The 21,369-nt window shown below is 40.5% G+C and overlaps 3 protein-coding genes across 6 annotated transcripts; 2 read left to right on the top strand and 1 right to left on the bottom strand.

Moving 5' to 3' along the window:
• Positions 1–668: 668 nt before the first annotated feature.
• Positions 669–4,342, top strand: si:dkey-260g12.1 (uncharacterized). The gene is made up of 11 exons (XM_061080756.1): positions 669–725; positions 834–903; positions 1,083–1,125; positions 1,448–1,558; positions 1,670–1,855; positions 2,263–2,356; positions 2,487–2,524; positions 2,821–2,937; positions 3,158–3,180; positions 3,534–3,642; positions 3,767–4,342. The coding sequence occupies exons 2-11, from the start codon at positions 835–837 to the stop codon at positions 4,039–4,041; spliced, it is 1,065 nt and encodes a 354-aa protein (XP_060936739.1). The 5' UTR covers positions 669–725; position 834; the 3' UTR covers positions 4,042–4,342.
• A 194-nt stretch (positions 4,343–4,536) lies between these two features.
• On the bottom strand, positions 4,537–8,477 carry cd27 (CD27 molecule). Its single transcript, XM_061080787.1, has 6 exons — positions 8,443–8,477; positions 8,217–8,339; positions 6,418–6,564; positions 5,267–5,317; positions 5,061–5,165; positions 4,537–4,922 (listed from the first exon to the last, which is right to left on the bottom strand). Exons 1-6 carry the CDS (start codon positions 8,453–8,455, stop codon positions 4,804–4,806), a joined length of 558 nt encoding a protein of 185 aa, XP_060936770.1. The 5' UTR covers positions 8,456–8,477; the 3' UTR covers positions 4,537–4,803.
• Positions 8,478–12,087: 3,610 nt separating this feature from the next.
• On the top strand, positions 12,088–20,284 carry tnfrsf1a (tumor necrosis factor receptor superfamily, member 1a). 4 transcript variants are annotated; one of them, XM_061080752.1, is made up of 11 exons: positions 12,262–12,363; positions 12,436–12,566; positions 16,100–16,201; positions 16,313–16,412; positions 16,517–16,642; positions 16,745–16,900; positions 16,990–17,068; positions 17,616–17,668; positions 18,032–18,207; positions 18,295–18,418; positions 18,549–20,284. In XM_061080752.1, the coding sequence occupies exons 3-11, from the start codon at positions 16,133–16,135 to the stop codon at positions 18,845–18,847; spliced, it is 1,182 nt and encodes a 393-aa protein (XP_060936735.1). In that variant the 5' UTR covers positions 12,262–12,363; positions 12,436–12,566; positions 16,100–16,132; the 3' UTR covers positions 18,848–20,284. The 4 variants fall into 4 exon arrangements, with proteins under 4 accessions (XP_060936733.1, XP_060936735.1, XP_060936734.1 ...); XM_061080750.1 differs by lacking the exons at positions 12,262–12,363; positions 12,436–12,566 and adding an exon at positions 12,088–12,253; XM_061080751.1 differs by having other exon boundaries at positions 12,262–12,566.
• Positions 20,285–21,369: the final 1,085 nt, after the last annotated feature.

Genomic DNA, 21,369 nt, shown 5'->3' with positions numbered 1-21,369 from the left:
ACTAATGATCTGAATACCTCTACAGGAGTATGTTCCACTCAGACTAAAACACCACTATGATCAGAGAGCCCCTGACAAAGCCCCAGGCCTCTAGCTCTCTGCCTAAAGCATTTGTAAATGTAGAGGTTTGTTGAAGACAAGAATGTCTAAATGCATGTGTCAAAGTCCCTTCAAACGCTCTTGACTTTAGCTTTAAATGGGTGAACAGTTGGGTGACCTTTAGCTACATTACATTTAGTTTCTGCTAAAGACAAACGTTATGAGCAAACTCTTGCAGCCTGTAGAGCATGTAAGGAATATACTGGAACTAAATCAGAAATTAAATCATAACTGCCGCAATAGAAAAAGAGCTGCTTTATCAGATTGTTGAGACGAGTTAACTGCTGAGAAGACGTCTATCTCTTCTCTTCACTCTTCGTCAGACTTCATAGTTTGCCCGGAAATTGTCGAGGCTTTGAAGAGGCAAATTAGTCAGAGTGCGGACAGGCATGAGAGCTGAGCGTGTAAACAGGACGGCAGCAGAATGGCAGAGATGAGTGGGCGAGGAAAGGAACACAAGAAACTGTAAGCAGGTAAGGAAACAGTGACACGGAGGATGGGTAGAGAGAGAGAGAGAGAGAGAGAGAGAGAAGAGAGAGAGAGAGAGAGAGAGAGAGAGAGGAGTCACACCTTGAGGAAGTTAACAGAAAAACAGAAGGAGAACAGAAGACATCATCATATTTAAGGTAAAGTTTTTCAATTTCCACCATATTTTAATATAAAACCTTATGTTTTTTATCTTTCAAAGTGATAACCTGTTACCTCCCACTGATTTTTCTACCTTTCCTCGATAGAATGGGGCTTGTGCAATACTTTGTGATTGTCCTGATTTCTTCGGCACATCTGGTGTTCACCTCTCCGCTGGTAAACTCATCCTTCAGTTTATTCACCTACATTATTATACATGCTCACAGAAAAACAATGTTCTTTGCTTTAAAGTGTAAGAAAAAGCTCAAACCTGCATGCAAACATGATCTGTGAGATACTTTTTGCTGCATTCTTACTAAAGTGTTTGATTTCTATATGTATTAATGTGTTAACAGAGTTACACTGCCAAGAGTGGAGTGCCTAAAATGTGCCCTGCAGGTAAGAAAATCATCAAACGTGACATGAGCTTCTTTGCTTTTCTGTCTGTTCCTCATTTGGCTGTGACTCACTATTTATATGAATGAATTGATATCTGGAAATGATTATACTTAGAACACTGAGACATATATCATTTATATTCCTCTCACCCTGTCCGCACATCTCTTTGTCTGTCTCGATGAAAAACTGCACGTACATATGCTGTATATGACCACATCCTTCATTACTATGCAGTCAGAGAGAGAGAGAGACAAAGAGAGAGAGAGCAGGCGGTGGCAGCAGTTCTCTTTATCATCCGGTTGTTGTCACTCTATTCTGTCAGGTGAGTATATGAAGTCTGGCACCGAGTGTCAGTCATGTCCTCCCGGAAGCTTCAAAGATGAACCGAACCTGGACGACAGCTGCGAGCCCTGCTACAGAGACTGCAGACCAGGTACACAATACATGGGTCATTATGCCTGAATTCTTTAGCATTTCTAGGAACAAGATTTTGCTTTTAGTCAAAGATAAATCTTCAATGGCTTTCGGTTTCTCTGTGTATTAGATTATCACCTGAAGGTGGTTCAGCACTGCACCAGAATCTCCGATATAAAGTGCGTCTGTGAGGCCGGCTTCAAATGCACCGAGATGATCCGACTCACCAAGCACTGTGCAAAGTGTGTGAAGATACAGCAAACGACCACAGCCAACATAAAGCCCGCCATCTCAATGTTAGAAGAGGGGACGTCCAGTAAGTTTGGTTTTAATTGGTTATTTGATTGGTTTGTGAAAGCGCTGTGAAATGTCTCGATTGACAGCTGAGACTGTTGTTCCATGGTGATTGGTGGTGTATTTTTGGGACTTGCAGCTCCATCCCTGGAATGCTACCACATAGACTCTGGCCAAAGATGGCGGCCTTCATATCCGGGATGTTAGCTTCGTATCTGAATAGAGGGAGGAGAACATTTGGCCAGAACATTTACACATAAGCCACCGAAGTTCTCTCAAATATCTAACTTATCTTATCTCATTTCAACAAACAGTTACCATGTGAATGATCTGTTCCGGTTGGGCTTTTGAACTGAGATTCTGTTTTATCCTGTGTTTGTCTGAAATCTGAAACGAAACCTGGGTTTGTTTTTTGTTGTTCTCCCTCAGCAACAGTAGTGACCTCGGGAAACGATGAGCAGACTCCTTCCTCCAACTCCTCAGAATTTAGAAGCTTCCATGCCGAACCTTGTCGATCTTCCGAGTGAGTTAATGATTTCCTGAGATACAGGAAATTATCAAATGTCTCTCGATTTTAGCACTGAACATGTAGATGACTTAAAAAACGATCTCAAAGTGACGGTGTATTACATTCAGACCCTTATCTCACACAGATGTGACCCTCAACCAGTCCCACCAACGCCCAGTGCAGGTGAGTGTGTATGATTCCGATTAAAAAGGTATGAGAGTAATATTGTTTTTTTATTGAGACACATGGTGAAGTTGAACATGTTAGCAGCGTTTCCTCTAGCACCACGATCATGTCAAACCTTTTTACACCTACATTGTTAATACACGGATCTATTGGATGAATGATCTCAGTGGCATGGCAGTGCAGTGGTTGTTTCTATATGCCCTGTGACTGGTGACCTGTCCAGGGTGGCCCTCGCCTCTTGCCCAATATCCAGCGTGTTAGCGGTGTCATTGATTCTAGTTTCTATCTCTCAGACGTGAAGAGCAGTCCGCTGGCAGCCATCTTGATTCCAGTGGTTGTTGTGGGATGCGTGGCTCTCGTGGTCCTGTTCTGCGTCCGTCAACCAGGAGATGAAACATGTTTCAAGCGAGGTACGATGGTGCTCACATGCAGGACGGGCTGTCGCACATAAACCTTCTGGAGAATAATAAACACTGAGCATAAGAAGTGTAGAAATGACTGAGATTTGAGATTTGTCATGTTCCTACAGTTTCAAGGTTTCATATACATGTTGATTACTCATTTTTAGACGAATGTAAATAAATCTCTATTCTCTACCAGTTCTCATTACTCAATCTACTGTTTTTTCAGCTATTGCAAAGCTATGTACTGAGGTAAGTGTCTAAAGTCTACGGTTAAGTGTTGCTGCTGCGCTGGAAAAAGAAAGAAACAGATCAGTATCAATTTATGATATAAATGTATCACTTTATAATGTGATACGTTATTGTTATGACGTAAACCCTTTGAGTTAAATGAATCAAGGTATTATTTGATAACTTATTATTGTTAAAATATAAAACTTTTTCACAATATAAAGTGAAAAGATTTATGTTTGAAATGTTGTAAGAGGATACAGATCCATTTTTTTATTTTTCTGGCATAGCAGCAATACACTTCTCATTCTATCATGAATTTACATACATGGCATCATTTATCCTTTGTTTTCCTCAAACATGTCTTTGTTTAGGGAAGACGGGCTTCTGCTTCTTTCAAGACAAAGGAGTCAAGTCACCAGTTCCCCAGAGACTCATTCATAGCAAAGCAGCAGCCACCCCCCCTCGCAGCAGCCAATCTGGGTACTGATGAGTGAAATGACAACTTTCATGTGAAAATAAAAACGAGAGAAAAGACACAGTTGTACCTTCTCTGTCAGCGAGACAAGTAAAACAATTGTGCATTCTTGACTTGATGTCTCTGTAGGTCCAGTCCATGTCCACAACCCGGGGACGGTCATCTTCAGCTTGATCAGCCAGTTTACAGGACAAGTCGGTATGACAACTGAAGGTGCGAAGGCGGCTGAAAGAGTGGCCGCCCAAGAAGAGGAGGAAAGAGACAGTCCTGTGTGTCACCCCACGTCCTCTCCCAGCGTTCATCTGTCCGAGGAGGAGGGGAGCGGGGAGATGGAAAACATGTTCTTCCCCTCGCAGGAGCAGGGGAAGGACTGCCACGTGTCCAAAGAGGAGGAGGAGCTATGATGCATCGCAGCATTCCCAGAGGATTTGTGCTGATGGTAATGACCATGACTCCAAACACAGGAAGGAATTATATAACTGTGGAACTAAAGATGGGTGTGGAGCACATTTTTTTGTCCTCTGACAAACTGTCAGGGGATTACAGTGCTCTACGGGGACACTGTTTCCTGCAGACTCTGGGAAAAGAGACATACAAACAGAAACTGACAAAGAGCTGGAAAAAGCTTCTGAATACTTTTTGACAAACCCTGTCATCCCTCCCTAGTTAGTATCAGAACTGGATTTTTTTCTACGTCTTTTACAATTGATAGACATTTTAATTTCAATAAAAGTTTATTTTGAGTACATTTGAGTAGAAATATTCATTGCAAAAAACACATGATCTATGATCTAACCACAATACTACAGCAAACAGGTATTTATATATACACACAGATAAATGTAAAGGTGTTAAATATAGACTATCTTTAACTTTTGTGTACCATAGTACATACCAACTACAACATAGTTCAACATTTCTAACTCATGTGTATCGCATTGTCCCTCTCTGTATTTACACTTCATCTCCATGTTTTATACACTTTTATCATCTTATCGTCACAGATGTCAAAGAGTCATGATTCTGCTCAGGGAACCGAATCAGACCAGAAATACTTGACCTCTGGTTCCTTCGCCAGCACAGACTGAAGTGGTGTTTGGCCTCATTAGCCATAAATGTCCTTAGCAACACAGGATGTTTGCTTGTCACCTTTGCTTGTCACCTATTTAGCATTTAATGCACACATCAATAGGCTGGTCACATTCCCCGCAGACTTCCTGGACAGGCCTGCATTCACTGTCGTCCTCAGAGTATGGTTGTTCTGGTTTGTCAGTAAAAAGGAAGCCTGAAGAGAAGAGGGGGTTCTTTTCATATAAATTACATTCAAACATGTAATATATCACATAAGTATTTATATAGCTCAGTGTACTTCCTGTATTTGTATACTGCTGCAGTGTCTGTCTCATGACAATAATCTACTTACTGTCCTTGGACCTGATCCAGCGCAGTAGGGGATTTATTTTTGTTACAACGACAAGTGCGATTCCAATACACAGGAGGGCGATTATCACCAGGAACCACGCTGTCTCTGTAAGAATGAAGGAAGAGGCCTTGTTAGAACACGTAAACAACCACTGGAGTGAGAGATCGATCATTTCCTTGGCACAGAGCCATGAGAGCTAACTTTACCCGTGATTGGTTGTTTGGGCTTGAATGTTGTGAAGGCTTCAGTTGTGAAGGCTGAAAGGAAAAAGAAGAAGAGAAAAACAGGAATACTTTAATAAACAGAATGAAGGCATTACTAATTCAACTGTTGGTTCAGCTCATACTCAGAGCACCTCTTTTTTTTAAACCCCATTAAAACGTCTTGATCTATAATGACACAGCAAATCCACAATAACGTCTGACGTTGTATGTGTAAGCGTATCCATGGTTACTGTACCGTAAACAACTGAGATTATTGGAATGATTATTTCTTTGCATAGTTTTTAGCGACTACATTAGCACAGACCTGTTTCAACTCAGCAAGCACTCAGGGATGCTGTAATGTGTTGCTATGGTTACAGTGGCGTCTTGATTGCCCTGGTGCAGTGTGTTGCTATAGAAAGTTCCAGGGAATTTGCAGAGGGATTAACACGGCTGTTTATTGCTGAGCCTTTACAAGAACAGTGAACCACTTTTTAAGTAGTGTGGTGTGGTTGAAATCTACACTGTCTTTATCTGTAGTAAGCTATTGTCATTCATAGCTACATTTATAGATTTTGGGCACTTTGGAACCGTAAAAAAATCTTTTTTACAGTGTGAAGATTTTCTCCATATCAAAGCTTAATAGTTATAATATTCTAGAGCATCTGGTACATATTTGACAACAGTTTTTAAAATCACATTTCACTCAGTATCAGTGACTGAGAAGTTGATTTGTTGAGGACACAATAAAGAGGTCAATCAATACCTGTCAGTTGTGTCTCATTGTTCCACTGCCTCATTACAGTGACAATGGACACACTGGTAGAAACAACTTGACTGTCACAGACAGAAAATACAGCTGCATGTAAAGCAGACGTTTAAAAGTAACTCAAAAGTTACTCTCCCTTGTAACTGACTACTTTTTATGCAGTCACATGATGATGGTTGTGGTTGAACCAGAAATAAATTGTTTCAAGGAATCTATTTGGGGTGATGTGTGGTTATGGTTTTTCCCCTATAAATATAATTGATTTCAGCAAAAAAATCCAAATGCTGACTTTGCATCTGACGTCTGCACCCAGAACAAAGAAATTCAACATATATTTTGTCTACTTCTATTTCAACGGGTCTATGTGAGTCGCTATGTGTCTTACTGGTAGTGGACGGAGGGAGGGTGGGTTTGGTGGTGACTGGTATCGGCACACACGTGGTGCAGGGTTTGTCTTTGCAGCTGTAGCCAGTTTTGCATCTGCACTCAGCGTCCTGAGTTGGACTACATCTTGACTTATACTCCATGTTAGCTGTAAAAACAAAGCGAAAAACAGTTTTCTTTAGAAGAAAAAGTATAGTCATGAATCTGAGTGTAATTGTGAGAGATACGGACACACCCATACACGAAGGCTGATGGCAAACTGAAGTGTGAAATGAATCACAACTTGGGCCGGGCAGGTAAAGATTCTAGCTTTTAGTCATAAGATGGTCATACCGTCACTGTAGATAACACTTCAGACACCGAAACAACTTTTATCTCCCTGTTTTGACAGAATTTCACTTTGACGAAACATTTTCTTACAGATTACTTTAACTGGCATTCGCCAGTGTGATCTGACAAATTAGCAGATGTTGTGCCATTGTCATCACTACTCGTATATGGATATTACCAACTCGACAAAAAGTCCTCAAAAACACCATTAAAATGTCATATTTAGAGCAAGTGAGTTTAATTCAACTTTACATTATAGTTTTTAAGTTTTCCTCCTCAATGGGAGGTCGGAGGTCACAGTTCAGCTCTGAGAAGTAGCTGTGACCTCAGAGCAGGACTATTGCTCAGAGGCTCTTTGGCAGGGTTGAGTGGTTTGCACTCAATACTTCGCTTTGTAAATAAAAATACTTTGGGAGCCTTCAAATAACTTTTAATCTAAGATACCAATATTCCTTCCACTGGATTATCTCTGGATATGCGAGTATGGGCTGGGATTTGAGGACTGAAAACGTTATTCTGTCATAAAATATTCTTTATGTTTTAAATTCAAAATTAAACATTTTGAACAATCACATTCATCCTCCCTGATTCTTAACACTGGCGCTTTAAAGGGTTTTTTATGAAACAAGAGTTCTGCACGTATTGGCAGATTTAAAATATGGTTATCGCTGCACCTTTAGCACCGGATTGAAATATGTAAAATCAAAAGTCAAAGAAAAGGCTACACTATTCATGTACCCACAGTTCAGACTCACAAACTCTCTGTGTGTTTTCTCTCTTCTGTGTTTTCCACTGTGACATTTGGAAATAAGCACAACAGGCTGTTTTGCTCACCTGTAGCAAGGCAAAGACCTGACTAATAATAAATGACATTTGTGTCTGCTGCTCTTTTCCGATGTTTACCACTTCTCTGTGTTTTTCAATTTTTTCCACTGACATGACGATGGTCTATTCTTTAACACCTTGGTGGGCTGTGCTGCTGCTGCTGCTGTTGATCATATCAACATGATTAGCCCCCCCCTCTCTCATCTCTATCTGACTGTATCCCACCATACCCCACAGAATGGGAAATCCCCCCTGTGTATGTGACCTTAATGTTTCTCGGGCAAACTTCTCTGAAGTCCTGATGCACAAAGTTAAGTAACATTCTTTGGCATTCTTTATGGGTGTGTGGTATAACTGGTTACAGTCATACATCATACACACACACACACACACACACACACACAACACTCAAATGCTTGTTTCTGTCATATCACAACCAGTTCAAACAACATCTGCTGGTCTGTTTCAGCTCATATTCTTAATAGTTATTAAGTTATAATAAAATCCCCTGTAGGACACATTTTAGAGCATCATGTCATCTCTAGCATTGAAAATCATATAAAACATGTTAATATCACTGTACTGACACAGTCACTGACAGTCTTAAAAGGCTTTAATTGTGGAATTACTCAAAAAAAAACTTACGTTTTGTGCAACTTCTGCAACCTGTACAACTCATGTCCACATTGTAAGTATCACTGTATTGGTGCTCTGAGCAAGATGCACACTTTGTTGTACATGGCTTATCACGCCGAACCATACGTTTACCTACAGAACAAGCACAGAAAGAGTAGTTACACTTACAACCTGATTTAACTTGTCTGCCTCAAAACCATAACTTATATCATGATGAATATAATAATCACTACACCTGGTGGGCACATCTCACAGCAAGACGTGGAGTCCTTCAATGGCCAGGGATATTCTGTACTTCTGCATTGTAGTGGAAACACAGATGAGAGGAAAGGGAGACTGCACAGGAAGAGGAGAGCAACATAACAGAGGAGCTGCATCTGGGAAAGGGAGGAGGAAGAGAGGAATGAGGATGAGCAGGAAGAAGGAGAGGAGGAAACAGCATACATCAACAGTGGTTAACATTACTGATACACTTCAGATTTGAAAAAACATGTAGAGTACACCCGGTAAAAATGGTAATTTGCCTTTTATGCCTACAAACACTCATCATTATACTGCAGGTGAGATCACAGAAACATATATTAATAAATCAGTTAACTTCGGCACTCATCAGAGGTCTGACCCACAGCTATATACCAAATATGTGGTTACTGTACTTACGGCGGATGAGGAGGTTAGAAGAGATGCGTCCTGCGACCCTCTGAGTGTGAGACTGAACAGGGGACAAGACGTGTCTCAGGGGAGTTTTCATTCAAGACGTAAGTGATGACTCAATGTGAAAGACCTACATGTCATTTTGACAGTTTCTTTGCTCTTTACCTCAGCCCCCCCGCCCAACACACACACACACACACACACACACACACACACACACACACACACACAATTAAATATTTCTACCTTGTGATTTAGTGGCACAGGAGGCGCAAACTGGGCAGTATATTGTTTTTATTGGAACCTAGTATGACCTTTTCTAATGCTTGAGGGTGATTTTAATTTAAATTACACCAGAGTGTACTGTGCCCCACATGATAAGTGATGCTGGCCGTAAACAGACTGATGTTGTTCTCAGAAATCGCTTCTATTATAAAGTGAACTTTGTGGTCGTGAGAACCTTTTGAGTCAATCAACAATACCTCATTAGCATTTGTTTGTAGGTCTTTCCCAAACACAAGAAAGCAGTAAATCGTGTCACCAGTGATTATTTATTTAAGAAGAAAAAAGAATAAAGATTAAATTAAAGAAGAGAGGCTGAGAGGCTGACGTGTTCTCCTCTAACAAACCATTAGTCGCAGCCTGAGCTCAGCTTTCACAGAAACTAGACCCCGACAAGTCACTTCCTGTCAGTTGTGAAACAGAAGCGGCGTCTTATGGGAGCGTGTGGCAGCAGCAGCACTCAAACAAAGTCCAGCGATGACTGAGCGAAAGAATGACTGAGCAACAACATCACTCGGAGCTGACAGTAAACCTGGTCATGCTTCTCTGGAGGTTTCACTATCACTGCTGCTTGACCGTATAGGATTAGTGTGCTTGCTTGGAGCTTTAGAGAATCTTTGCCCGGAAGATGTTGGCGTTGCTCAGTAAAAATGGCAATAAACAAAAGCTAATCTGCACAGTTGAAATACTGTGTGACACTCAGCAGCATGAGTGTGTGCCTGACAGGAGCCTGCAGTCGAAGTGGCTGTGCCAATCTAGGTGAGGAGAGGAGGGGGAGGAGGGGTGGTGCAGAGACGAAGACGTTTTGTTGAGTTTGCTCACTGAAAAGGAAGGATGTGGTTTTTCTGAGGAACTACTTGTCTCTGCTGATTGAGCTTTTTAAATTGCTCTTCAGGAGACGTTTTTGCATCTCTGTCCTCCTGTCTGTCTGCGCTGCTCTCTATTGTCATTTATTTCTTAAGTATAAATGATGCTGTACCAAACTGAATTTGCACTATACACTGCTGATACTTTTAAACCTGTATTTCAAAAATGGCTGGAATGACATAAATGAACTTGAAACTTTAACTCAATAAATACTTATCTCTATTTTTCATTTCTACATTATATCTGTAAGTTATGGTGATACTTAAAAAGCATTAGCAGTGACAAATATATATCTTATGAAGTTTGTTCAGTGAAAAAAACCACACATTACGAACAATTACAACCAGTGTCCATATTCAGATTTTTATAAATAAAATGTGCCACCTCTATTTGACTAAAAGGCAACAAAAGGAGCTGATCAATACTAATAAATAACGGCTGACACAGTGGGATTGTGCACCAGTAAAGAAACAGCTGAGGACTCTAGTATCGTTAGACCAATGCTCTGGGTTCTTGAAGCAGATACTGACATTCAGGAGATTAAAACCTCACGTTGGCCGATAGTACTATAAACAAAAACATCTTGACCTGAAGGATTTGTTTCATTCATACTGATTCTTTTACAGACAAATCACCATTCTCTCCGATGGACAAAGTGGTGATAATATCAGCAGGAATCTGAATCTAGTTTTGTTATCTTTTTATTGTATATAAAATGATTGTGGTTATTTGTTGTTCTTTAAATAAAATTCATTGTTTTATGTTTTAAGTTATTATTTTCATTATCATAATCGTTACTATTACTGTTGTTATTAATACTATTATTGGAGTGAGTCAGCTGCAAACTTAATACTTCTCTTCGGACTGGTTGTGTGTGTGTGTTTATGTATATGTTAGTATATCTGTGTGTATGTTAGTCTACCTGTGTGTGAGTGTGTACAGTGTATTATGTTTATGTGTGTGTGTGTGTGTGTGTGTGTGTGTGTGTGTGTGTGTGTGTGTGTGTGTGTGTGTGTGTGTGTGTGTGTGAATATGTGTGAGTGTATATCTGTGTGTGTACAGAGTATTAAGTGTATGTTCGTATGTTTGTGTGTCTGTGTGTGTACAGTGTAATATGTGTGTGTGTGTTAGTGTGTGTGTGCAGTGTATTATGTGTATGTGTGTGTGTATGTGTGTGTGTGTGTGTACAGTGTATTATGTGTATGTGTGTGTGTATGTGTGTGTGTATGTGTGCGTGTACAGTGTATTTTGTGTGTCTGTATGTGTACAGTGTATTTTGTGTGAGTGTGTGTGTGTGTGCCCCCGACAGGTGACTTTCTTGCCAGGCGCTCATTACACAATTCCTTGAAACTGTGTGTGTGTGTGTGTGTGTGTGTGTGAATATGTGTGAGTGTATATCTGTGTGTGTACAGAGTATTAAGTGTATGTTAGTATGTTTGTGTGTCTGTGTGTGTACAGTGTAATATGTGTGTGTGTGTTAGTGTGTGTGTGCAGTGTATTATGTGTATGTGTGTGTGTATGTGTGTGTGTGTGTGTACAGTGTATTATGTGTATGTGTGTGTGTATGTGTGTGTGTATGTGTGCGTGTACAGTGTATTTTGTGTGTCTGTATGTGTACAGTGTATTTTGTGTGAGTGTGTGTGTGTGTGCCCCCGACAGGTGACTTTCTTGCCAGGCGCTCATTACACAATTCCTTGAAACTGTGTGTGTGTGTGTGTGTGTGTGTGTGAATATGTGTGAGTGTATATCTGTGTTTGTGTGTAATAGCATATCTGTGTGTGTACAGAGTATTAAGTGTATGTTAGTATGTTTGTGTGTCTGTGTGTGTACAGTGTAATATGTGTGTGTGTGTTAGTGTGTGTGTGCAGTGTATTATGTGTATGTGTGTGTGTACAGTGTATTATGTGTATGTGTGTGTATGTGTGCGTGTACAGTGTATTTTGTGTGTGTGTATGTGTACAGTGTATTTTGTGTGAGTGTGTGTGTGTGTGCCCCCGACAGGTGACTTTCTTGCCAGGCGCTCATTACACAATTCCTTGAAACTGTCTCGTGACTCAGCCACTTCCCGTCAGAGTCCTCCTCTCTCTCTCCTCCCGGAGGGTCGTTCTGTCTCTCTCTCTCTCTCCGCGGTTTCTCTGCTTCCCGGCGAAAAGAACAACTTTCCTTAAAAATAACTTTACGGCTCGAACTTGTGGAGGACTTGTGGATCTTTCCGGAGGCTCGGAGCCCCGGTGCTTGTCCAGGTACGTGGCCGTAAAACACCTCTTGTGTGCCGGTGTGATTCATCTCGTCTGTGGGCGAGCTGCGGTGCAGCTGAAGCGAAACCACCGACACCAGAACAGCAGATCAACTGGTGTGTGTTCGCTCCTCGTCTGATAACATCTGTCCAGACTTTCTGCTTCTAACGAGACTCTTAACGCTACAGGGAAGTGAAGCTAACTAAAGCTTCACTTCTAACTAAACAAGCGGGGCAGGAACATGTCGGATTCCCTGAAGCCTCCGCGAACTATTTGTTTTGACTTGACCAGAGAGTCACATCCGTAAAGTTGTTTCAATGTGAGTTTTCAAGTCCACCTTAAATGACACTGCTTTTGTTTTAGCCTAAAAGGTCAGGCAATAATTAATCAGAAAAAATCCGATACGATATGATATGATACGTTAGCAGGGCCGGGTCTAGGCAGGGGCAAGAGGGGGCCTGGCCCCCTCAAATAAATGTTGTGCCCCCTCAAACTAAATCCCAATTTATAATAATAATAATATAATAAAGCACAATGCCCCCTCAAGATTTGTGGCTGCCCCCTCATACATGCCTGTCTAGACCCGGCCCTGTACGTTAGGATGCGTTACAATACAGTATGCGTTACAATACGTCACGATTCTTTACGATACGTTATGATACGTTACAATATGTTACACTACGTTATGATATGTTATGATACGTTACAATACGTCATGAAAAGTTACAATACATTATGATATGTTATGATACGTTGCAAATTAGGGCTGTCAAACGATTATAAATTGTAATCAGATTACTCACAGGGTAGCTGTGATTAGTCACGTTTAATCACCATTTCTAAATGCCCTGAAAAATCCCCCTTATCTCTGAATATTGCTGTGAGACAGAAGGTGGATTTATACATTCAACATTGTTTTTTTTTATTGATGACTAGTCCAAATGATAGTTATTAAGATTGAAAAGTTAAATAAAATCAAGCTAAAACATACAACACCATAATTCAACATGGCTGTCTCTTTGCTGTGCCTCTGAGCAAACATAGGATGATGTTATTAAGAACTTTTTTTTATAACAAACTCAAAGAATCTTTATCCTTAATAATTTGGGCTTCTCAGACTTTTTAATTTTTTGAGTACACTTCTTCTTCTTTCACTTCTGGGAAAACACACAGCTTAGTTAGACTCTTTATTCAATGCTTTAAATGTCTTTAAATGTACAATTTAATCAAACTGAATTCATCTTTAACAATGTTGTTTCTTGCAAAGTAAAGGTTGGCATAATGTTTTTTACTGAACAAGGCTCTGAGGGGCTGTCATTCAGTTGAGCTGTGAAATCTCTTTACAAACACCGAAGCGATTGCCGAAAGAACGAGATTGCAAATAAAAGTGGTTGAAACAAAGTTGGAAGAGGTCCCAGTGGAATGGAAGTGTGTATCAAATGAAAATACTCAAGTAAAGTAGAGTACTTGACTAAAAGTATTTTTTTTAGGAGGAAAGTTCAGAAGCATTCTTTGCATCATTTACCGAGTAACAAATATACATTTTAATCAGAGCTTCATTTAATGAGCCCATACTTGATCACGTGAAACAAACTACAACAGACATAGTCTCCATGTCCCTCTTTGCATCTAACCAGACATTTACGGTTTATATTTACCTGTTTTAAGAGGTCCACCTTAAAGACTTTTGCTACAGGAGGTCATTTCTGGAGGTCGGGGGCATTTGATTTGAGAAAATAAGCCTCCTTCCCAGTTTATAACCAGTATGCGAGTAAACTTGAGTTATCATTTTAAGGTGGAGACTGAAGTTTCGCTGAGCAGATGAAACGAAACTGCAAGGAACAATTTATTATTATAAATATACCACAAACTGAGATTTCTATATTAATATAGGATGGTTGAACAAAACTTTTTTCTTTTCTTTTTTTAAATCAAACAACCAAACCTTTGCACAATTAAATGTGAAATCTGAATCTGAGCCCATCTGCAGAAGCAGGGTTGAGCCAGCTCACACTTCAGTTCATGCAGATGGAAATGAACAAGTTCACGTTCATAGTTCGTTCCAAACGTCCGGTCACGTGTGTGTCATTTTTCACGATGTTTAAATGCAGACTCGTGAACTCTGGAGTGAATCAAACAAACACTCAGTGACTTCCTGTACTGACCAGGTCCTGATAACTAGTGACGTTTGTTTATTGGTTCCATTGGGAGCAGAAGGGAGGAGGACACAGGAAGTCCAGCTCGGTACAAACCAACTGCAGCTTCTGCTCTGATCATGATGCAGCTGATCACTGAGCAGCTGTGACCAGAGAAACTCTGTGTTTCACTGACCTTCTACAAAGTCACTGACAGACTGCTTCACCTGAACGACCTCTCATGAGTTATCGCGTTAATTTTGACAGCCCTAGTTATAATACATTATGATATGTTACAATCCGTTATGATATGTTACAATATGATACGATGCGTTACAATATGTTATGATATGTTAAGATAGGTTACAATACGTTATGATGCGTTACTATAACTTTTGATACATTACTATATGTTATGATACGATAATCCTTTATTAGTTCCACACCAGGGAAATTTACCGTGTTTCAAGGGGACAGTTAAAAAAATAGACATTGGTAAAATAGTAACAAGTAAATATGCAATACTATGGAATAGAAGTAATGTATACAATGTAAACAGAATATATACAGTTTGGGGATTTATGTACAGTGTAACAGATTACATATAAGATATAAAATACCACATAGAGGAATGAATTTTGCACAGTTAAGTGAGTTAAACCTGATAAGATAAGATAATCCTTTATAAATCCCACAGTAGGGAAAATGTCTGTGCTGCATCAGCAATAAAGACAGTCCAAAATACACATCAGTAGAAGTCATATGTAAACATTCAATATAAACGCAAGGAAGAATAAAAGTATGGAAGGAAATGGAAATAATATAAACACTCTAAACAAAACATTGAGCAGAGTATAGAAATCTCAGTTTGAGGTATATTTCAGCTAAGAGGTGGTTGCATCAATACATGATTCAGCTTAATAAGAAATTGTTCCTTGTAGTTTCGTTTCATCTGCTCATGTGCTCAGGAAACCACCAGCGAAACTTCAGTCTCCACCTCAAAATGATTACTCAAGTTTACTCGCATACTGGTTATAAACTGGGAAGGAGGCTTGTTTTCTCAAATCAAATGCCCCGACCTCCCGAAATGACCTCCTGTAGCAAAAGTCTTTAAGGTGGACCTCTTAAAACAGGTAAATATAAACCGTAAATGTCTGGTTAGATGCAAAGAGGGACATGGAGACTATGTCTGTTGTAGTTTGTATCACGTGATCAAGTGTGGGCTTATTAAATGAAGCTCTGATTAAAATGTATATTTGTTACTCGGTAAATGATGCAAAGAATGCTTCTGAACTTTCCTCCTAAAAAAAATACTTTTAGTCAAGTACTCTACTTTACTTGAGTATTTTCATTTGATACACACTTCCATTCCACTGGGACCTCTTCCAACTTTGTTTCAACCACTTTTATTTGCAATCTCGTTCTTTCGGCAGTCGCTTCGGTGTTTGTAAAGAGATTTCACAGCACAACTGACTGACAGCCCCTCAGAGTCTTGTTCAGTAAAAAATATTATGCCAACCTTTACTTTGCAAGAAACAACATTGTTAAAGATGAATATAGTTTGATTAAATTGTACATTTAAAGACATTTAAAGCATTGAATAAAGAGTCTAACTAAGTTGTGTTTTTTCCCAGAAGTGAAAGAAGAAGAAGTGCACTATATTGTTTAGTATTTCACTCACGGTTAGAGGAACTTTACTGATTTCTGTACCTTGCAGGTGGCCTCACATGGATTGAGTTAAACCTGTAAGATGGAAGAAGCTGGACACAGAGGACGGAGGAATAAAAATGCCCCTGTAGGCACAATACTGCTCCTCATGGTGAGAAAAACCCAAAGTACTTCCCTCATAGAATTAACAAAAAGAGAAAAACAATCCTCTCATGGACAATAAACTTTTCTTCTGGACTTTCATTGTCTATTTTTGTTGCAGTGCATGATCGTTCCCGCATATTTTCAACCTTCGGAGGACAAGTGTCCCGATGGAGACTACCGCACTAATAAGGGAATTTGTTGCAACAAATGTTTTCCAGGTAAAGAGACACACACGACACACAGTAGCGTAGTCATTACCAGAGATATCACACGTCTAATGCTATAGATCGATTTGACAAAGTCTTGACATTATATTTTTCAGGTTCTAAGCTTGTAGAGGAGTGTAATGTTACGGGTCACAGAAGTAAATGTGTTCCATGTCCTCATGGGCAATACAGGGATAAGATTCATTACGCCCCCACATGCCTACCGTGCAGTGTCTGTAAAGGTAAAGCAACATTACCTTTTTCTGACTCGTTTCAGTTCTTGGATTTACCAGTAATGCTTCAATGGATGGTTTTCTTAATCCACCTTTACTCTGTTTTCACAGGGACAAAGAATGAAAAGACTCTAAAAGAATGTGCAAGAAACCAAAACACTATTTGTCAATGTTATGACGGTTATTACAGATTTTACATCGACTCATTAACGTACGAGTGTCGCAAATGTGCACAATGTGGACCTGGTGAAACGGAAAAGCAAAACTGTAAGTGTTGACACGTGACTGTTACACAAACATCACTGTTGAGTAAATTATTATTATTGTTATCATTTAATTATTATTGTTTTGCACAGGCACAAACCTGACAAACACAGTTTGTGAGTGTAAGGAGACCTTCTACAGAGTCAAAAGAAAGTGTGAACCCTGCGAGAGGTGAGCCTACACCATTGTTGTTTGTGCACACTCTGTTCCCATCGTGCGGCATGTGATGTGTTATTTAGAGTCAGATGGGGAAGCTGGTTTGATGAATTGAAACTTGCAGCGCACTTCCGACTTTTGTTCAGTTTTTCTATTCGTTGTTCCCAGAGGAGAGAAGTTGGGTGTTAAAAACTGGGCTACTGACATTGTAACACAAAATGACAAGTGTCCAGTTGTTCATTATATTGACTCCTGGGCTCCTGTTTCCAATGAGGAGATATATGTAAGATAAATCCCAAAAAAAAATCCCCCAATCCTTTGCTACGTGCTTGTTCACATAGTGTGAGTGTGGCCATTTAGTAACTGTCACAGATGAAGAAATATTTCTCTTTCATTTCTACACCAATTTCCTGTGTAGTGTGGCTGTAACATTGTACCTTAAGTGTTAAAACATTCTCATCTGGTGTTGAAAATACTTCCCTGCCTCTGTGTTAATCACTTCCTCTTGAGAACCTCCTACTTCCTCTTTAATGCTGTGACACGTTTTTTCTGCTCTCCACAGTTGTAGCAGTGAGTGCCAACATCTCTGTTCACGTTCTAGTGTGAATCCAAAATGTGAGCATATGACACATGAATATACGTGATATGATTACACTGGTTTCCAGAGTAACCAAAGCTTTGGTATAAGAATAAAGTAACCTTATAATAAATAATATAACCACAATGATTCTGCTCTACTTAATTGCAAAAAACGTAGTCATCAGAATATGTTAAAATCAACTGGCAGTGTACGTGACACAAAATCTGGTATTATTAGGTAGTTTTAAAATTGGAATAACCAATTCCAGCTGCACAGTAACAAACTTAAATGCAACATTCAATCTGTCTATTTACTGCTGCTTGTCCAAATATACATTATTTTTAACAATTATCCATCTGTGTCCTTTTTCCCTACGTGTCCCTTGTATCACCATGAAGCTTGCGACAAGGGAGAGGAATTTTTCACATACGTAATTGCTGGAGTTGTTGCTGGGGCTCTTGTGTTGTTGGTGCTGGTCGCTCTCATCACTCACATGGTCACCAAGAAGAAGTGGGAGCAGCGGTCCTCCCAGCCGTCCTCCCAGCCGACTGATGATTCTCCGGAGCCTTACGAGGTAAACTGGTCTAGCTGCCTCTGGTCACTTTTCACCACTGGAATAAGGTTTATATTCAACACATTTTCATCTGCTCTTGTGTCATAGGTGGTCCTGCTCAGTAGTGAAGAATCCTCAGTCAACAGCGACGTCGAAGTCACTCGCAGCAGCCCTGTTGGGAGTGAACAGCTTCCACCCAATCTGCCTGACTGTGTCCCCCTGGAAATCGAGAGTGAGTGGATTTAATACTGTTCATAGCAGCATGCTCCAGTGTGTTGACCAAAACATACAGCGCACTATTGTACTAACTCTTATCGCTTCCTCTCAACACACCCCTCCCCTCTTCTTTACCCTGTCTTCAGCCGCTGACCTGATCTACTCAGTGTTGGATCTAGTTTCGGCGCTGCAGGTGAAGCAGCTGGTGCGTACTCTGGGTGTGAGGGATACAGAGATCGAACAAGCAGAGCTGGATCACCGGACCTGCAGGGAGGCTCACTACCAGATGCTGCGGCTGTGGGCTGAGAGAGTGCCTCGTGCAGATGGAGGGGGACAACGTGGAATTCTGCACTGGCCTTTGTTGCAGGAGTTGTTGGACAAACTGAGGACGATGCGCCTGGGAGGGGTGGCCGAGGAGCTGGAGATAAAGTTCAGCATTCAGTAATTCACCGACGCTAACAAAAGCTTATGAAACCAAGTATTGTTCTCTTTGGGGACAGCCTCACGGACAGCCTCAAAGCAAAAAGACATGGGGCTACCACCAAAGCAGCAGTTTCACTTCAAAGCCAACCAGCATCACTGAGGGATCTACCTCTTGTTCCCATCACCCACTGAGAAGACAAGACCAAACTACTGAGAGGGACTGATGGAAGCGTTCAGGGGGGAGGGAGCCACTGAACATAGGATTTTTCTGCTGATAAGCTCTACTCAACCATATGTAATGAACTTCCAGCAATGCATGTATGTGTATGTGTACTTGTGTGTTTTTTTAAAGTTTAAAGAATACACATTTTGGGTAAAGGGCTTATTTTTTCCAAGTGTTAGTTGAGAAGAATGACGCCACTTCCAAATGTGAACATTCTCTTGCTTTTCTTTTCAAACTCATTCAGTCAGAGAGCAAATATATAATGTAATTACAGAATATAATATTATAAGTGTCTATGTAGATCTTTTTATACACGGTGTCCAAGATGTGGTGTTGTATTAGTATCACTGCAGTGAATGTCTTTGGAGATATAAGGGAATAATAGTCTTCAGGACTAGACTAGTGACTTTTACAGAACGCTTTCGATAATGTAATTTGCACCGAATCATATTTTTTCATGTGTCTTTATCAACTTTTTATTGAACAGCAGACCTTAATACTATTATGTGCCATTTGAGGAGTTGGCCAATTAGGTTACTCCATTTATGTCAAAAGTCACTTTTGCAAGGTGACACGGTGCCGAAAGCTTAGGAAGCTATTTACCGCCAGTACTTTCCCGACCCTCTGTCCAGGGGCAGATCCATGGGCGAGGCCAGGTCAAATCAGATTTATTTTAAGTAGCCGCTCACAATAAAGTTATTGTTGCTAACCTTTTTTATTTTCTAAGCTTCTTTGATGCATTGATGTGTGGCTTTGCTCTAAGCTATAGCGCAAACTGTAAACAAGGAATGACTTAAATGTGCACCTCACTGAATCAGAACCTGTGAAACGATGTTGGACATAAAATTACAGGTAGTACACATTTTAATTGTCACTATTTACCCTGTACCATGATGTTAACTGGTAATGTTTTAGTGCCTGCTTATAGTGGGTCAAATATATCCCTCTGCTGCGTCTCTCAGACGCTTCACAGTCCCAGTATCATTCTTTTGAGCCCCACTATACAAGCATTATTCATGACTGTAGGACAGAACGGGACACACCTTGTCTCAGCCTGTCTCAGCCAAGCAACTTTTATAGGACCAGTTCCAGCCTGCAGATTCTGATATGAATCAGTCATGCTCTCTCGGATAAGAGTCTTGTCATTCCAAAGCACTTTTGTATTTCACTTTATGAGACGGGAACATGTATCGTTCAATGTTGAAACCTGATCTTTGAATAAATGTATCTTTTTAAGTTGGACGTGTTTGTGTGGAGGCCTCGGGCGGCTGCTGTTTACACGGTGACAGTGCATCACAATGAGGATGTACACTAATCTTATATTTAACCTCAGGCTCACTGCCAGTCTTCATTCCTGCCCCAAGCCTTAAACATTACCACATGTTTAGGGGCATTTTACTTCCTGTTGATTCCTCTGCCAAGTCTTGGAGCTACGTTCTTTAAATGTAGCTCCTGGAAAGGTAGCTACATTAAATTCTCCTCTTCCTCATAACTCACTTCTTCCCACTTTCACTCTGTTCCCTATCAAACACCCTATGCTCATACTTTCATATCAATGCCCTTTCTTACTCTTATGTTATAAGAAGATTTTTTTGTTTTTTTCCTTCACAAAAACAATATTTCCTCCTGTTTGCTCAAGGGGTGGTCAATAACCCTGATGTACAGGAAACAACAACAGAACTCTCCCGACAAAAGGGATCAGTCAACTCCCTGCACTTTCAACTGCGACACATTCACCAGCCCTGAGCTCTGATTTGTTGGCTGCAGAATCCAGTTGTTCTTGTCGGGCCAGTTGCAGAGGGAAGGGGTGCAGGTGAAAGCCGCAGTGGGAGGGACCCGTCCAGGTAAAGAGAGAGAGAGAGAGAGGGGGAGAGAGCGAACAGAAACCAAAGATGCCTGTGTGAAACGAAATGGATCCAAACAAGCCCAGGTAGAGTCTGTGTTTTTACCTGATATGGAGTGAATGTGGTTTGTGTGAGCAGGTACAGGAGGACAGTGAGTCTTCACCGCTGTGAGTCACCTTCTTGTTCAAGCTTCATTGTGGATCTGTGGACTCTGCTGTTGCATTTGATTTGTTGTTATGCTGAGGCTGTAAAACTACCTGTCATTATTGAGCATTTGTTCATCTTTAAATGGGCTTAAACATTCCAAACCAGGTATAATTGTGTTTCTTAGTTGTGTTACTGTGGGATATAGAGAGACAGATTGCAAACAGGAACGACACCTCGATGAAAGCATTTGCGTCAGAGCTTTGATGTCTGACATAGTTGTATGAGGTGCAGAGCTCCTCGCTGCAGTGTGTGGACTCCCGAGTGTCTTTG

The sequence above is a fragment of the Limanda limanda genome, chromosome 11 (genome assembly GCF_963576545.1).
Source record: "Limanda limanda chromosome 11, fLimLim1.1, whole genome shotgun sequence".
NCBI classification, from domain to species: Eukaryota; Metazoa; Chordata; class Actinopteri; order Pleuronectiformes; family Pleuronectidae; genus Limanda; species Limanda limanda.
Note: the sequence above shows the minus strand (reverse complement) of the source record. Positions and strands in the feature narration are given on the sequence as shown.

Bases quoted from the DNA above. Each gene is read 5' to 3' on its own strand.
- tnfrsf1a (XM_061080750.1), top strand. From the start codon at position 16,133: ATGGAAGAAGCTGGACACAGAGGACGGAGGAATAAAAATGCCCCTGTA. The intron at 16,413-16,516 runs GTAAAGAGACAC...TATATTTTTCAG, and splicing joins TTGCAACAAATGTTTTCCAG to GTTCTAAGCTTGTAGAGGAG. The intron at 17,669-18,031 runs GTGAGCATATGA...ATCACCATGAAG, and splicing joins TTCTAGTGTGAATCCAAAAT to CTTGCGACAAGGGAGAGGAA.
- si:dkey-260g12.1 (XM_061080756.1), top strand. From the start codon at position 835: ATGGGGCTTGTGCAATACTTTGTGATTGTCCTGATTTCTTCGGCACAT. The intron at 904-1,082 runs GTAAACTCATCC...ATGTGTTAACAG, and splicing joins TGGTGTTCACCTCTCCGCTG to AGTTACACTGCCAAGAGTGG. The intron at 2,938-3,157 runs GTACGATGGTGC...CTGTTTTTTCAG, and splicing joins TGAAACATGTTTCAAGCGAG to CTATTGCAAAGCTATGTACT.
- cd27 (XM_061080787.1), bottom strand. The intron at 6,565-8,216 runs GTAAGTTTTTTT...TTGTTTTTACAG, and splicing joins TTGCAGAAGTTGCACAAAAC to CTAACATGGAGTATAAGTCA. The intron at 5,318-6,417 runs GTAAGACACATA...TTTTCCTTTCAG, and splicing joins CCTCCCTCCGTCCACTACCA to CCTTCACAACTGAAGCCTTC.